The following is a 17,825-nucleotide window of genomic DNA, read 5'->3' on the forward strand; positions in this document are numbered from 1 at the left end:
TCACAAATGGACAAACAAGTGAACATGACACACGAGCATATTCAAGCAAAAGCCAGCATATATTAGTTCTTTCTTGGCTAATGTCCGTCCTGTGTGACTCGTGTTTTGAGTAATGATGCGCACTGAGCCTCTCGTCTCACCATAGACACGCCCTTTACCTGCTGATTGGCTACAAGTTTGTTATTCCACTCGGCCCGAGTCCTTTTTCTAAAACGGTTTTGAAATAACACTTACCCCACCTTTAAACAAATGATTTGCAAAAGTTTCTAAAACGCCCATGCCTACACGCACCTTTTAGAGCGTTGCTATGTGGTTGCATGTTTTAGGTAGTTGCATAATGGTTCATGGCAAAAACAATCACCTTCAAATGACTGACATTCTGGTCTCTTCTTCAGTGTAATTCTGAAAGTGTTTTAATATAAGAAAATGGCACACTTCAAAATGTATGCTCCATAGATTTCATACTGACCATACCTGTACAGGTTCCATTAATGACATTCCTCCTCCTTTCTCCGTGTAGACTCAGACCATGAATTACGTGGGTCAGTTGGCAGGGCAGGTGTTCGTGCAGGTGAAGGAACTCTACAGAGGTCTGAATCCCGCCACGCTGTCCGGCTGCATCGATGTCATCGTTGTCCGACAGCCAGATGGAGCTCTGATATGCTCTCCTTTTCACGTACGCTTTGGAAAGATGGGTGTCCTGAGGTCACGAGAGAAAGTGGTGAGTGATACCAGGATACAGTTGAGATAATGTTATGTTGTCTGACCTCCCTATGATATCTGGTTGGTCCATAATGCGTTGACTTATCTTCTCTCTTTCTGTCACTCAGGTGGACATTGAGATCAATGGGGAACCTGTGAATTTGCATATGAAGTTAGGCGAAAATGGAGAAGCGTTTTTTGTCAAGGAGACAGAAGACAATGAGGTACAGAACAACAGAGAAATATGCAAACACTCACCTTTTGCTTATCAATATTCATACTTGTTTCCTTTCTAAAGCTTTGGTCACACTTGTGCTCATTCACTTCTATAATGAGTGCTGAAGACCAGAAAATGCAAGCTCAAGTTTAGTGACCTCTGACCTGTGAATTCACATAGAGCAAAGATATTTGATCAGTAGAGGAAATGTAACAAATCTCAGAGAACCATAAACATAAAGCTGATGTTAAAAAAGATGATAAAAGTCATTTTGCATCTTCAAAGCCTAATGTGACTAGCCTGACAAGCCAGAGCCACATCAAGATGTTTGGTCTGGAAACTCACCATTGACAGCTCAATCCGAGGGGCGGATAAACGGTTGTCTTTCAAACTCCCTCTGCACGCGATAGGATAGCGCTACCACCAACCAGAGCAACGAAGGTGAAGCAGAGCACATTGACAGGTTAAACATTCGGCGTATCCGGTGAGCAAAACTCAGAACACATCTTCCCTTTTTAAGAATGACTTCAGTGCCGTTCTTTGTTCTTTTCTCAGAGAAAAGCTTAACTCCAAGTCTTCCAGAGTCGCGGTCAAAGCTGATTCGAAAGACCGCCGTTCGCCAGTTTCTGTGTTTGCTAGAAGCATGCGCACATGCAACTCGGCCGTCGTCATTATGGCTCCGCCCACACGATGTGATTGGTGCGACCAGAGTTTGGCGTTTACAGCTCAGAAGGGTATTGAGAGTTGCTAGACGACACTTGCGGAAAATTAGATTTGCTGCCGCTAGGGTGTGTCTAGATTTCTAGGCTATAATGTGACCATACTGTGAACTTAATCCAGCTTTCTAGAACTGAACTGCATTCTGAAACAGATCAGTAAACATTTAAGTAAAATTATAAAAAGTAACAGTGCAGTATTTTAGAACAGTACAATTAGAACAAAGATTTATTGTAGAATAGAATAACATTTTAAAACATATTAGTGTTCTGAATCGGATCATATTGAAACTAATATAGGAAGTAAATATAGGAAGTGCGGTAAGACCACTGCAAACGTGACACTTGTTTTTGAGAATCAGACTTTGTGGTTCTGAGATCAGCTGAGAGAACATCCTTATTTTCATCATTTCATCTCTTTTTTTCTTATCTAATACTTCAGATTATTACACTGCACACTCTACATTTACACACGTTTATGTGACCTCATTCAAAAACAAAACAAACTCACTACTAATGTCTGTTGATAGCTCGCACAGTGTTTACACCACACACTCGTTTGATCAGATCTCAGATTAACTTTCTTTTCCGATGATTCCCTACAGGAAGTGATCCCATCTTACCTGGTCACATCTCCCATTCCGTCCGACGGGGGTTTTCTGATGGGCTCCTGCACTGAGAATGGAATGATGAAGAAGAGGAGGAAGAGGAGAAGGAAGTGCAGAGTGGAGGATGTGAAGAAGGAGGAGAGCGTGGAGTTCTCAGATGAGGAACTGTTTAACATCGACATCAATGACAGCGAGCAGCCTGATCAGAACAGGTCAGCTGATCCTTTAAAGCCTTTTTAGACCAAATACATAAATCTCAAAATTAAGTAGTTTACTTTTTTGCACAACACCGGTATCTTATGTATGTTTCCATGTTTGTAGAGACCTGCTGAATGGAGCTTTAACCACTGGAAACAAGCAAAACACAACTTATGCTCGCTCAGATGGAGAGTGGAGTCCGGTTCACAGGTGGAGCTCAAACACACATAATAAGAATGAGTTTTAAATTTTAAAAAGTTAATTTACGCATCACAACATTATAATGTGCAGTATAACAATTTTGACAGTTGTTAAGGATTACATTTAACAGTGTTATTAAATTATTCGCGCTATTAAAAAAATATATAATATTGGCAGATTAAATTATAAATTCAAAAATTTTGGTGTCTGTAAGATATGTTTGCTTAAAGAAATTATTATAATATTTTTTTTAGAAATAATTAAATAATTAAATTGATTAAATGTGTCAATTAAGACAACAGGTGCTTGCAGGTAGGAAGATGTAGACACTGTTTTCAACATTGATAATAATAAGGCAGCGGCAATAGATGCTATAATTTAACCGTGTAAATATCAACTAGATTCTGTTTACATTAAGTGCAATAAATTTCATATTTTCTTAGTGATAGATGATATTTACATTTTCTTAATTTGTATTGAAAGTAAATGCCTTTCCAAAGTGATATGCGATGGGAAAAAGGATAAGCTCTGCTAAAGGCAAATTCGAACCCTGGTCAATCACGTCAAAACCAAGATCCTTAAAGGGATACTTCAGCGCTGGGAAGATGAATCTGTATTTAAACTGGGTCATCAATGTAGTAGAAACGTGAAATTATTTTTGAATTTGGTGCTTTCTAGACTGTGAAAAGACAGAAAATTTATTTTTGCCTCATGGGGATGAAAGACTACAATTCCCAGAATGCTTTGCTGCCCTGTGAGGCCACTTCCAAATCCACCAACTTGATTACTGTGCCTGAGTTGGAGAAGACACTACAATTAAAAACTGAACGTGTCTGTTCAATATAAATGAGTGAGTCACCGTGATGAGAGCTGAGGTAATCGCGACTACACTCGCGGCACACATTCACAACACGAGCTCAGTCTGGCGCGTTTCAGTTCATGCCTTTGCAAGCTTAACTTTCATAGAAATTAATTTGAGAAGTTAAAAGACTTCCATTGCTCACCATAGCTCCGTTTAAATGAGTGCCTGTAGCTGAGCTGAGCTCTGAGTGTGATCTCCACCCCCATGAGCGGGTTCAAAACATGTGGAAATGGCTCCCTCTGCTGGCTGTAGTCTTTAGCCTTTGGCCAAACATTCCAGGAATTTTTCCAGAAATAAAATGCATAAATCTCTTGTCTCAGGGAGATATGAGGGGGGAAAGCACAATCATTTGAATATACTCCAGGGTTTCTACTGATACAAAGCCAAATGCTAATCGCTGAAGTAACCCTTAGTCGGATGCTTTACTGATTGCGCCACAAAAGATATGCACGTTTTTTTAATCCTGTTTTGCCCAATCAGGCATTGTTAGGCGGAGCTAGTGCGAATAGCACTTGTTAACAAGGCACACTATTTGTACTTGGTTTGAATAGACTCTCCGTAATAATAATAATAAATTTTTCTTGAGTAGCAAATCAGTATATTAGAATGATTTTCTTTGTAATACAAAGGTATAAATATAAAGGAAGAGCCCAAACACAGACACTCGCTCACACACCATTTATTCACTGCAAAGGAAATGTTTTTCTGCCAATTATAAACAAAATGTAGCTAATAATCTCTGTCAGTGCTCTTTTTTCTCGTTATGTTTTGCATATAAAAATGTATCTAAAAATCTAGTTTGTGTAGTAAAGGAATATGATTTGATTAGGTCCTCTCTTTTTCTCTCCAGTCCTAATGTGTCTCGTCCCTGCACCCCTAAGAGTGACTCTGAACTGCTTTGTAAAGATCATCAGGAGGATTCGGCCATGTTGTGGTCCTGGGGAGAGTTACCACAAGCTGCCAAGGTCAGAGTTATCCTAAAAACCAACTCACTGACACATTAACCCAACTAACAGCAACTATAAAGTCAATGTGATTTGAAAGACCCCTCATGTATTAAACTCATACTTACCTCATAATAAAAATGTATTTACAGCCATCATTTCTGTCAGCGAAACCAAACGTCCTGCCTGCGTGCCCTCTGTCAATCCCAGTCTCTGACAACACACATTTCAGAGTCATCCCTGAGACTGCCGCCCATCACCATGACAGCAAAAGGACATTACATGCTGAGGGCCAATCAAACAGAGTGAAAGAGTTTGAAAAGCAGGATGTGACACCAGCAGCGTGCGTGATGTCTGAGGTTGAGGAGGGAGGGGAAAAAACTGGACTCCGCCCACAAAATAAGACTAAAAGAAAAGGTTATTAGTGCAACATTTTAATGGGTTAAAAATTGTTTGGCTTGCTTTTGTGTATTTCTTAAATTAAGGTGTTTTGTGTGTTCTCATGTAGATAAGAAAAGTCGCCATCTGGGTTCTGATGGTGTGTATTTGGATGATATTAAAGATTTGGAACCGGAGGTGGCGGCACTTTACTTCCCGAAAAGGTGTGTCATCCTAATTTAACCTCTATATAAGGCTGTATTAACCATGTAATGCCTGACATATGAGGCAATAGTCAGAAAAATCTGACTATTTCAAATGTTTATGGAACTTTTAGACAAAATATTTAAAAAAAAGTTTATTTGTATCATGGTTAGTTTTGAGTACCATATTTTATGCATCAGGCTTTTTATGGCTCACATAGTATGATGTAAAACTTATAGTCAAGGAGAAAAAACACCTACATTTTATTCAGAGGCCCAATGTGAGAAAAAGAGCAACTTGGTGCATATTTATATGGCCAACAATGAAGATGAAATCTTTATAACTTTATAGAGATGCATATAAATATACGCTGCTGTCACTCTATATCTCCTAATAATGTCTTAGTAAGATGATATTTAGATGCTTAGTTTTATGATCAAAGTTATGTTTTTATTGTAGGTGGGAAAAATATAATGCAATGCAACACGATGATTGAGAGAGTAATAGAATATGACAGAGTCGGTTTTATCAAATATATGTATCCTAGAATGACTTAGATTGCTTATATCAACAATTAAACTTTGTATTGCCTGTTTTTGTGTTTTCTCAGTGGTTCAGAGCGTTTGGGTGAGAATGGCGTCCGCAGTGTGACCGTGTCTCCTCACTCTATGTGCAGCTCAGGAGCAGACAGCGGAGTGGATAGTTACGACCTGCCCACTATGGCCATCTCTCTCTGTGGAGGCCTCACAGAAAACAGAGAGATCACTAAAGGTGCACACACTACACATTAATTATCTACAACAAGAGTCAGGACTACTTGCTTGAAATGCATTCATTAAGCATTCATGTCTGCATTTGCATACGTGCGTAGAGAGCCTTTATCTTACAATCACTCAAACGTATAGATCATTATTGATTTACTGTCTCTTTCTCTCTCTCATTCAGAACATTTCCAGCAGAAGTCTGTGTCTTTTCAGCAGTTTGCTGATAATCCATCTATCATTGATGACCCTAATCTGGTGGTGAAGATCGGCTCTAAGTGAGTGTCACATTACGGTAATCGATTCTCGTCTCATTTGTCTCGGACTGAAATAACAGCTGCTGTATTTATTTATTTTTATCTGTGCAGGTACTATAACTGGAGTACTGCTGCTCCTATCATGCTGGCTATGCAAGCCTTCCAGAAACCATTGCCTAAAGTACGCACACACTCTCAAATCAGTACTGGGGATTATATAGGCTCTTTGTCCAGTAACATTTAGAAGTCCGATTCATTTTAGCAAATCAATTAAGTCATATTTTTAATTTCAGTTAAAAAAACTTGTTTAAAAAAATTATTTCACTGATTAATTTGATTCACTCAATAGTTCTTCCAGAAGTCCATTTGCAGGTTTTTTTGTATTCAATTTTTTTTTAGTTAATACTGGTATCATTATGCCTTTAATTCAGTAATTATTAATACGTGTTTTTACATAAATTATTTAGTCACATATAAAGTAATGGATGATACAGATGAGCTGATAATAATTTGAATGTAAAAAAAAAAAATATATATATATATATATATATATATATATATATATATATATATATATATATATATATATATATATATATATATATATATATATAATATTCACTTTTAACATTTAAAAAACATGACATGATTTTTTTTTTAAATAAATTATTTTAATATGTTTTAAGTATTAAAAAAATGGAAAATGAGCATACACTATTGAATATCCAATATTGGTCTATAATGTGAATAAAAAAATCTCTAATGATTTGTGTAGCCATAAATAAAAATGTATACACTACAGTTCAAAAGTTAAGGGTTGGTAAGATTAAAAAATAATAATAATAGGATTCAGCAAGGATACATTAAATTGATCAACAGTAAAGACATTTATATAGTTCTTTAATATTCTTTAAAGAATCCAGATTCATTTTCACGTTTTTCTACAAAAATATTAAGCATATTCAACATTGATAATAGTGATAAATGTTTCTTAAGCAGCAAATCAAAATCAAATAAAAAAAATATTATATTATTATAAATGCCTCATTCATTCTTTGATATTAGAATGATTTCCGAAGGATCATGCGGTGTTTTTACAGTATTTATGTTAAAATAAATGCAAGAATAAGAGACGTCTTTCAAAAACCAAAAATCTTACAAATGCTAAACTTTTGAATAGCATATTGTATAAAACTGCAAATGATGTGTGTAGTTTGACATATTCACAAATGTAATATGACTCTCAGTGATACTGTGATCAAGTTTTTCTATCTGTTCTCTTGTCCTGTGTATCACCTCCCTCTCTCTGTCCGTTTGTGTGTGTTTTAGTTTGCAGGGCTCAGTCATGTGTGTTCTGTGCTGGAGTTTGTTTTCTGTCACCTGCTTCATTTCTTTACTTCCTCAGTCCGTTGCTCCAGTTTTTAATCAATCCTCTTCCCTGCATGCTAGTCCAGCATGTGTTTGTGTCTTCAGTTTCTGAGAGTTATTTTGAGAGTTTTTCAGTTGTTTAGCATTACGCTTGTGTGCATGTCCCTCACAGGCCACCGTAGAGAGACTTATGAAGGAGAAGATGCCCAGAAACCGAGGAAGATGGTGGTTTTCATGGCGAGGACGAACAAACAGCACCAAACCGGTACTCAAATATGTACACATCACCATAGGCTTTGTTTCAAATGATGCACTGGATGTGGACTTGCATGTCTGTGAAGTTCTCAATTGTAGGTTATCTGCATTTGCAGGATTCAGTCTCTTGCGGTTCAGCCTGTGCTGAAGGAGACGAGACCATCAAGAACAGGTTCAGATCTGATGATGGATCCATCATATGATTTCATCTGAATTTAATAATTTGTCTATAATTATTCATGTTTAACCAAGCGTTTGTTTACAGACGGCCAGACGAGTCCTCCTCCAGTGATGAAGATCGTCTGTCTGCCAAACCAACCCCTGTAGCTGTTCACACAGACCCCATCCCTGCTGCAGGAGGCGTGTCCTATCAGAAAACTCTCCGCCTTTCTTCAGAGCAACTCGTAAGTTTACTAAATTGAATTAGATAGTTCAAAATTAAAATTCTCTCAACATTTACTCTCAAACTTATGCCATCACCGACGTATTTTGTATGACTTTCTTCGGATATAAACAAACAAACATTGTCAGGAAAATAATCTGTGAGAAATAATCAGTCTCTGTGAGTCCATAATAATGCAAGTGAATGGCTGCTGATTGGTTTATGCTTGAAAAACCACTCACAGTGATTGTGACGGTAATCCACCCCTTTTTTAACTATTAAATCAATGCTTCCCCACTCTATTGTCATATGACCGATCACAAGGGGGGTGTAGTAATGCGTGACAAGTTTGCGTGACAAGTTACGTGATTTATTAAACAAGTTAAAAATATGATTTTTTTTCTAACACACAACTATCGTTTTAATTCAGAAGACATTCATTCATCCACTGGGGTCGGATTACCGTGACTATCGTTGTGTGCTGTTTTTTTGAGGGTCAACCGAGCAGCATCCATTCACTTGCATTATATGGACTCACAGAGAATTATTATTATTATTTAGTGTGGGTAAAGAATCATACAACCGGCGCAAGGAGACGTAAGTGTTTTTTGCTAGTTTCAGCCGACACAGTTATCATTCACAGTTATCAGAATCCGCCTCATGGGCATGCTGGTCTGGAAACGACTTGTTTGCTTAGGCACATTGTTGGTGCATTGCTATTTTGAGCAAAAAAACCCTCTTGTTTTTTTGTGTTGTTAAAAGTGCGATTAGTAATTTGCGCCTATAGATGGTTGCACAATGTGCATACACTGGTTATTACACACACAGGGATGTGCAGCAGCACACAAACATTTTTAAGTATTAAAAATAAAAGGATTCTTCTCTGGAGAAGCGTTTGGTCTTTTCGCTCACAAATCCACCATTATGCAAATGCAACTGGCTTTTAAAGGGAATGGGAGATGAGAATCTGATTGGTTTATTGCACATTACGCCTAAAACACAGCCATGACTTATTAAGAGACTAGGGACAACCCGCCGACCATTTTTTCCGTCTTAAAACTAGCAAAAGTGGATTCGAACACGCCCTCAGTGCACCTGCGCCATGCGCTTCAGACTATGCGCTCGGATCATTAAAATAAGGTCCTGTGTGTAGACTTTAGGAGAAAAATCATTGATTATTCATTTCATAATTATAATTTTTACAAGCTAAAAAATAGTTTAGATTGTACATTTAAATATTTAATGCCACTCTAAATGCTACTAAAATAATTACATTTGAGTCTAAAACAGTAACGAACAGCAGCATTTTGTTATAAAACAGAAGACCTGGAATTTCATGCAGAACTTGAATCACTGACTCATTCGAAACAAACCAGGGGCCGGGTGCATAAACCACTTAGACTAGTCTTAAAGGACAACTCCGGCGAATTTTTAAGTTTATCTTGATCGTTATATCTTTGTGAGTACAGTCTAAAGAAGAAAAAAAAGAAACTGGATTGGTGCTTGCAACACGGAGTTATTACAGTTAATAACCAGAGCTAAACTAGACCTCAGCTAAAACGGCAGCTTTACAGCTAAAATGGCAGACACAAAATGCAATTAAAATGTCTGTTTAACATGAACAGGTCCCTTACATGACAACGAGATGCGTTTAGCCACTTAGCTATTGTTTAAATTCACCTGTTTTAGCCGGCTAGCTGTGTCTAGCGCTGAAGTCCTGTGGGAACTCCTTTGTAGCCGGAAAAATAGTCCAGTGGGGAAGAGCGTCGTGTGTATGAAGAGGCTCTGCTCATCGGCTCGACGGTTCTCAGTATTTAACGTGTCCGAGAGAAACGGTTTTCGATCCTGTCCTGCTGATCCGAGGGCCGCTGCTCGTTCAGTTACTCGCGCATGCTCAGTATCATCGGCTCGTGAGTTCATCAGATCTCTCAGCAAAACATGACTCAGTTCAATGAACGGTTGGAGTTACAACATATAATTCAAGACATTAGTTTATTTCTATTCAGAAGCACTGTCACTCATGTCAGAAAGTGAGTAACTAAAGTAACGTGTGTGATCAGCGCTGATTTGAGACGCGTTTAGAACGATTCAGTCCAATTTGGCGAACTGGTTCGCCCGGTTCACTAAAAAGAACCGGTTAAAAAGAACGATTTGTTCGTGATAAACTTAAAAATTCGCCGGAGTTGTCCTTTAAAAGTAAGTCATTAATTTTTTTCTTTAAGACTGGTCCTAACTTTTTAAAATCAGCTAGATAAAATGGTAGATCGGTTCAAATTGAATTAGAAAAGTAAGACTGATGACATTTTGACTTATTGCTAATTGGACAAATTAGTCTTAACATAGTGGCTAAGTTTATGCAACTAGCCCCAGTTCTGTAGAATGAATCAGGCTTTCCAAAATTACATTTGAGAAAAGGGCAGTTTAAAAGATGGTGAATTGCACACACTCAAACCACAACACTGATTTGTGACAGTGTGTGTTTGTCTGCTATAGGTCAGTCTGCAGCTAAAGGACGGTCCTAATGACGTGGTGTTTAGCGTGACGACTCAGTATCAGGGCACATGCCGCTGTGAGGGAACCATCTACCTGTGGAACTGGGATGATAAAATCATCATCTCAGACATTGATGGCACAATCACCAGGTGCATAATCATAAACATAATCGATATACACAATAATAAATCAGATCGCTTTATGTTGCTGCTCTTTTTTCACAGGTCAGATAAGTTGGGGCACATTTTGCCCACACTGGGTAAAGATTGGACCCATCAGGGCATCGCACGCCTGTATCATAACGTCAGCCAGTAAGAGCTCACAACCACTTTCTCTGATTTTCTACTATATCATCAGGATGAAGAGTGAAATGCTTGTGTATGTTTTACAGGAACGGTTATAAGTTTCTGTATTGCTCAGCGAGGGCGATCGGTATGGCTGATATGACACGGGGTTACCTGCACTGGGTCAATGAGAGAGGAACCATGTTACCACAGGGACCTGTTTTGCTGAGTCCCAGCAGCCTGTTTTCAGCACTGCACAGGTGATTATATATAGCAGGGCTTTAACCACCATAGGCACTGAGGTCACCCTAATATATGCTATTTCTTAATGCTGTGCTCTATTACGCACCAGCATCACTCTGTTTGTTGTTAGGATGACAGACCTTTAAAGTTACATTTTTAAGCTGGTCTACCTGAGCGCTCTAACAGTGCCAGTCAATGTCAAAATGATGGCCAATCAGATCAAAGAAGGCGGGGCTTAATGTTCACTGAAAATGAGTGTAAATGTCAACATAACTTTTAGTTTTTACAGTGAAAGTGTGTCTGCGTGATAAGATATAACTAGCTAAACATGAACTGTTTTTACAATGGATGTTTAATGACCCACAGTCACATACAGAGATGCAAACTACGTAACTTTTTTAAATGTAATTTCGCCATTTTGAATTGAAAATATGCTATAATTTAAATAATGTCATTCATAACTGAATGTGATGAGACATTTTTTTTTTGTGTGACATATTACATATTTTTACTACAATTAGAAATTGATCTTCTTTTATCATTCTCTTATTTCTCTCATTCTCTTATTTCTTCATTACCTTAAATCCCTTTAATCATTTAATGTCTTTAAATCCCCCCCCACTCACACACACCGTTTTATTCACTATATATCTGAAGACATCTTATTGACTTCTGCAGCTTTTACACCAAGCTAATTACATTTTTCATGTAATTCATTAAAAATAAAACACATAAAACAAAAATAATTTTTGCTTTATTTATAAGGTTACCGCTGTTGCTAAGAAGTCTTAAAATGTCTTATATTAAAATTGATTAAATTTAAGTTCATAAACAGTCTCAAATATCTGAAATGGTCTTAAAATATAATTCTTAAATTTGGGGACAGAAAAACAGTAATCACGATAAGGGCCTAATATGATTATTAAACTTCAAAAGGCAATGATTTATTTAAATAAATGTGAGTGCAGCACATTTAAAGTCACTGTCACATGGCACGGTTCTGGTTTCAGAGCAGTATGAAATAAAATAACGGTTGATGAATTATGACAATGTTTACTTTATGGTGTTCATTTTGTAAAATGTTGTAGATGGTTGTAAGAAGGCATATTTTGTACAAAATCTGAAAACTTAGGCAACTGAACTCATCAGGCAATAACTTTGTAAGTAGCATTTGCACTCAAAGGTACCTCACGATACTGACTTTTGAGGCAGCGAAATTATTTAATGATCTCCAGCAAAATAGAGCGTTTTGGTGATAACTAAACAAATATTTAATTACTACAAGACCACCAACCGCAACTTTTAGACTGCATCTTTATTTTTCATTTCAACTATCATAGAATGGAACGCTCAGGATTGTGGGATATCAGAGGCAGCGAAGAATACATCTATGCTGCCATCAAAAAAATCGATCAGCTGAAGGTATCTCAGGAGACAGGAAGTGAAGCTAACATTGGATTCGGACGTGCCGGCATTTTTAAGCTTTCGGACGCAGCTAGCATCTCCCTCATCTTTTTGAATGAGCAGCTGGAAGTAGTAAAGCATATGCATTTAAAAAAAAATAATAATAATACATTTTTTGGACTTATTTATAATTAAAACAATCACATTATGCATATTGTTTCCCCCCTGGATATTATCAGTATTTTGGCTACACAATACACTGTGATCTTGCATTTCACACATTCAACATATATACTTCACTAGTATTTGCTCAATAATCATTTTTCATGCCTTTTATATAAACACATTATTATTATATCAGCAAAATCCATTATCAGTCATTTATATGTATGGATATATTTGTACATCAGTTTCAATACATGTATTACCTTTTATTTCTATATTTTTAGTTTAATTTTTTAGTCAATTAATGTGCTTTTGTCATTAAATTCATTTTTTATATTGCTATTTATGTATATATATATATATATATATAATTTTTTTGTTGTTGTTGTTATTTTTATTATTTTTGTATTTCCAGTTTATAATTAAACCTATTTTAGTGTATTCCCAAGGCAACATTTCAAATTTTCTTTTTTCAACTAATATTTATACTATATTTTATTTCACCATAATGCCAATTAATCAAAATATTTTTAATGGTGTTAGTTCGAAACCCAAACCCAAATAAAGGGCCTTTGCATAACAAACTTAAGTGACACTGCAGGTTATCAGAAATGTTGTTTCTCACAATGATAACAAAACATACGCTCATACACACACACACACACTCTCTGCTTTTCAGGGAGGTGATTGAGAAGAGGCCGGAGAAGTTCAAGGTGGCGTGCTTGACAGATATTAAGAATCTGTTCCTCCCAAACACAGAGCCCTTCTACGCAGCGTTCGGGAACAGAAACACCGTAAGTAAACATGAGCGACTATGACAATGCAAGAATTAGCTATTATGCAATATATATTGGTTAAGTGGTCATCATTAGTGATGGGGAGTTGACTCCAAGATACCTCGACTCTGAATAGCCCCAGAGTCGGGGTCGACTCCAGTACAGGAATCGACTCAGTGTCGACTCTGTTGCTGTGTCCTTCTTTACTAAATCTCTCATCTAAAGTGCATGGCAGTTGCACTTAAACCAAGAAGTGAATGAAATTAAGCGAGCGAGGTAAAACACTGACGTAGCTAATAGACCGAGATATACAGAGAGCTGTCACAGAAACTTTGTCTCACACATTTATTTGAGTGCTTACTTTAGAAACAATCACAGCGACTTTAATTAAATTGAAGGTATATATATTAATGCATATATATATATATATATATATATATATATATATATATATATATATATATATATATAGATATAGATATAGATATCTATATATATATATATATATATATATATAGATATATATATATATAGATATATATATATATAGATATATAGATTTAGTTTGGAACCTAATTGTGTTCATTAAACTAACCATAAATCATAAGAAAACTCACATCAAGAAGAAATGCATCAATAAGTATGCATTATTTTATGTATAATATCTTTAACTCGCCTTTTAAGACGATGATCATGTGCGTTTAGCGCCATCACTCGTGTCGCGCCATCACTCAACAACAGCTTTTTGCGGGACTTTTCCTATGTAAAATTATGTATTGGCAACATATATACATAGAAATGCTGATAGCCACTGAAGTCATCGCTAAGGACTAATTTGGGCGGCCAAGCTAAAAGTGTGTGGTTTTAAGACTTTGTGTTGGGGGAAATAATTTAAGTGTGTAACAACTGCAATTTTATCTGATTTATAACCCTGTTTTGATGTGAAGTAAATGGAGTCGAGGAGTCGATTCCATAGACTCCCACAGTGGGAGTCGTGAATCGGAGTCGACTCCAAAAAACCTGGAATCGAACACCCCTAATCATCATACCAGCCCTAATAAACATAATTATTAGCTAACTTATCAGTCAAAATGATTTTCATACCTAATAAAGATGCCTGTAGGTGTTCTGTGCCATGTGTAGTTTTGTAATCCCAATTTGGTGTGTCTGTAGGATGTGTTTTCCTATAAGGAGGTGGGTGTTCCCTTAAACAGAATCTTCACTGTCAATCCTAAAGGAGAACTGATCCAGGAACATGCCAAGACCAACATCTCATCGTGAGTACTGACCAGTGTTAGGGAAGCTTTTTTTAAACTGTTGTTTGTCAAGCTATGAGCTATTTATAAGACAAGCTACTTTTTTCTTAAAATAGTAATCTATACAAGAAGCTACTAATAAAAACTAGAAAACTCTCTCACTGGGAGGGAAGGGAATGCTAAAGTTATAGCTTTTTATACTTAGCACAGGTGTTCCCTGAGGTTTTTGTCAACCGAACTCCTTAGACGTAAAATATTTAATAAAAGTACCCCTGAGATTTTAACTTAATATTTCAATTTAACAACACATGCTGGGTCACATGACATGCAAGTAAACATAAAATAAAAAAAAATAAAAAAAATCGGAAGCAAAAACGAGTTTTTTACTTTTAGTTATTAGAAGTAGTAGTTTTTAACTAAAAATATATATAAAAATATAACAGTTGTAAGTTACAATTATACTGCGAAGTAAACATTACTTTTTTTATAATTATAACAATAATTTTATTTTACACTACAAATTACTATACTAAAGGTGTATTTATGTCATAATTATCGTAATTATGAGATTTCAACTTAAAAAGTGTTCACGTCCTTGTAGAGCTCATAATTACAACAACAACTACTTGTACCACAGTGTTGGGGAGTAACTAGTTACATGTAACTAGATTACGTAATTTAATTATAAATAAATAAATGTACTCAGTTCCAGTTACTGAGAAAAGAGTTAAATTAATTATTTAATTGTACATCTGAATATTTTCTGTAAAGAGCTAGGATACATTCATTTGTTGCTTTTTCCTGCCATTTAAAGGCTGTTTAGTAAAGCGATGCTATTCTGATTCTTTTGATTGGCTCTTGTTTGAATGTGTATCGCATCACGTCTGACAATTACATCAATCCACATTGCCGCTAAAAGGCTATGTGGCTACAACCTGTCTGAGAGTTGCCATCAATGGCAAGTGCTAAAAATGTGTTCCAGTGCTAGAAAATAGAAAAGTAATCAAAAAGTAACCAAATTTAATCAGTTACATTCCTTGTAATAAGTAGTGTAACTATTTCATTATTAATTTTAAACAGGGTAACTTGTAATCTGTAAACTATTACGTCTCCAAAGTAACCGAATAACAGCAAAATGCCATCATGAAATCACAGACTACATAATGTGAACGCACAACGCAGCATAAAATACTTTCCTCAAAAATACTGGAAATTAAGCACATAAAAATAAAGAAGCAGATATTGCATTGCCATAAAATAAATCAGTGAAGTGATTTCAATGAAGTGTCCAAACAAACCAATTTACTAAATATTAATCAGACTTTCAAATGCTTTATATGAGAGAGAGTGCTTTGTAGAAAAATCTATGAGAGTAAAAAAAAACATGCATAGACACATCCATATTAAACACCGTGGCTTGTGACGACACACTGATGTTTTGAGACACGATTGAGTTAAAATTTTTAATTTGTGTTCTACTAAAGAAACAAAGTCATCTATATCTTGGATGCCCTGGGGGTAAGCAGATACACATCCAAATTTCATTTTTGGGTGAACTAGCCCTTTAAGCCAATTGTGTTGCTTCTTTAGTTAGTTACTCCCTCAGTTAGCACTGCTAGTGGCTGCGTGTGTGTGTGTGTGTGTGTGTGTGTGTGTGTGTGTGTGTGTGTGTGTGTGTGTGTTTAAATGCTTTATATGAATAAGCGTGTCAGCTGTGGTTTACCTGTACAGGTACGTGCGTCTGGGCGAGGTGGTGGATCATGTCTTCCCGCTCCTGAAGCGCAGCAGTTCGTGTGATTTCCCCTGCAGTGACACCTTCAGCCAGTTCACCTTCTGGAGAGAACAGCTCCCCCTCGTGGACGCACAGATAGCGAGCACTACCAACACCACTCGCTGATCAGATCCACGCATCTGTCTCTCATAAACTTGCACAGAATGCAGAAATACACAACAGGCACAGGCTGAAAACCAACCTCTGAACATACTGAAATCATTATTAACATATGAAAATCACACACAAAATTTATGTGTGGGCCTGGACCTCAGAAAATGCACTTTCTTTTAAAAATGTCTTTACATGCCATTTGTGATTTATAGTATATTGTACTTTTACCTTTTTCCGTGTTGCTTGTGATCACATGCATCTGTTAATGTATGAATGAAACTGAATAATGTTACATTTCACACATTTTGAAATGTCCAGGTCATATTTAACTCATATTTAATGTATATATATATATATATACACAAATACATACAAACACTGAACAGGCATAACATTATGACCACTGACAGGTGAAGTGGATTACTGATTATCTCTTCATCATGGCATTAGTGGCTGGGATATATTAGGGTGGGATATATTAGGCAGCATATTAGACAGTGAACATTTTATCCTCAAAGTTGATGTGTTAGAAGCAGGAAAAATGGGCAATTTTGACAAATGCCATATGAATGCAGAGCATCTCCAAAACTTCAGCTCTTGTGGGGTGTTCCCGGTCTGCAGCGGTCAGTATATCAAAAGTAAACCGACAGGGTCATGGGCGGCCAAGGCTCATTGATGCACGTGGGGAGCGAAGGCTATGGTCCGATCAAACAATTAAGGACCTTTATTTATTTACTATAATGTTAATGGTCTAAATACACAGTTCATTTTCCTTATGCAAAATATGACCCAGACATTTCTTGACAATTTTTGTGAGATTTACTCTTTTATTATATGATATAGGATATGTCACATTTCTTTATTTTTTCGGATGGAAATCATTGAACTCCAAATATTATTTGGTATATTTTTGTTAATGTACCAAGTAATATTTTATCTGTCTAATTATTTATAAGGTATTCTGCGGTCATATCACAGCCGTATTCTGATATTCCTGCCTTCATACGTTTTTAACCAGCACTTTACACGTTACTGAAGAAAGATATGCTGTTATATTTTCTTATGAATTAATAATCATAACCCTGATTGGATTTATTCAATTGTATTATGTTTTTAATGGGATATAAAGATTTAGATAATATACTATATGAGACTATGCTATAGCTGTAGCATGATGCTGTTGATATATATATATATATTTTTTTTTTTAAATCCCCTTTTATTGAAAACTATTTTTAACTATTAGTTCCAAAGAGAGAGTGTTTG

At 36.3% G+C, this 17,825-nt stretch overlaps 1 protein-coding gene across 2 annotated transcripts in view; it reads left to right on the forward strand.

The window, feature by feature from the left end:
- Window positions 1–17,754, forward strand: part of lpin1b (lipin 1b) — a 28,882-nt gene extending 11,128 nt beyond the window's left edge. For both annotated transcript variants that reach the window (XM_067418117.1, XM_067418118.1), the window contains exons 2-20: window positions 521–721; window positions 831–926; window positions 2,241–2,455; window positions 2,565–2,651; window positions 4,355–4,469; window positions 4,601–4,865; window positions 4,957–5,050; window positions 5,641–5,801; window positions 5,976–6,069; window positions 6,160–6,229; window positions 7,589–7,681; window positions 7,788–7,843; window positions 7,937–8,075; window positions 10,547–10,695; window positions 10,771–10,857; window positions 10,938–11,090; window positions 13,322–13,436; window positions 14,592–14,695; window positions 16,406–17,754. In XM_067418117.1, the coding sequence (XP_067274218.1) occupies window positions 521–721; window positions 831–926; window positions 2,241–2,455; window positions 2,565–2,651; window positions 4,355–4,469; window positions 4,601–4,865; window positions 4,957–5,050; window positions 5,641–5,801; window positions 5,976–6,069; window positions 6,160–6,229; window positions 7,589–7,681; window positions 7,788–7,843; window positions 7,937–8,075; window positions 10,547–10,695; window positions 10,771–10,857; window positions 10,938–11,090; window positions 13,322–13,436; window positions 14,592–14,695; window positions 16,406–16,571 (2,460 nt within the window). In that variant the 3' untranslated portion in view covers window positions 16,572–17,754. The remainder of the gene's footprint in view (window positions 1–520; window positions 722–830; window positions 927–2,240; window positions 2,456–2,564; window positions 2,652–4,354; window positions 4,470–4,600; window positions 4,866–4,956; window positions 5,051–5,640; window positions 5,802–5,975; window positions 6,070–6,159; window positions 6,230–7,588; window positions 7,682–7,787; window positions 7,844–7,936; window positions 8,076–10,546; window positions 10,696–10,770; window positions 10,858–10,937; window positions 11,091–13,321; window positions 13,437–14,591; window positions 14,696–16,405) is intronic.
- The last annotated feature ends 71 nt before the right edge of the window (window positions 17,755–17,825 follow it).

The sequence above is a fragment of the Pseudorasbora parva genome, chromosome 15 (assembly GCF_024679245.1).
Source record: "Pseudorasbora parva isolate DD20220531a chromosome 15, ASM2467924v1, whole genome shotgun sequence".
Lineage (NCBI taxonomy): Eukaryota > Metazoa > Chordata > Actinopteri > Cypriniformes > Gobionidae > Pseudorasbora > Pseudorasbora parva.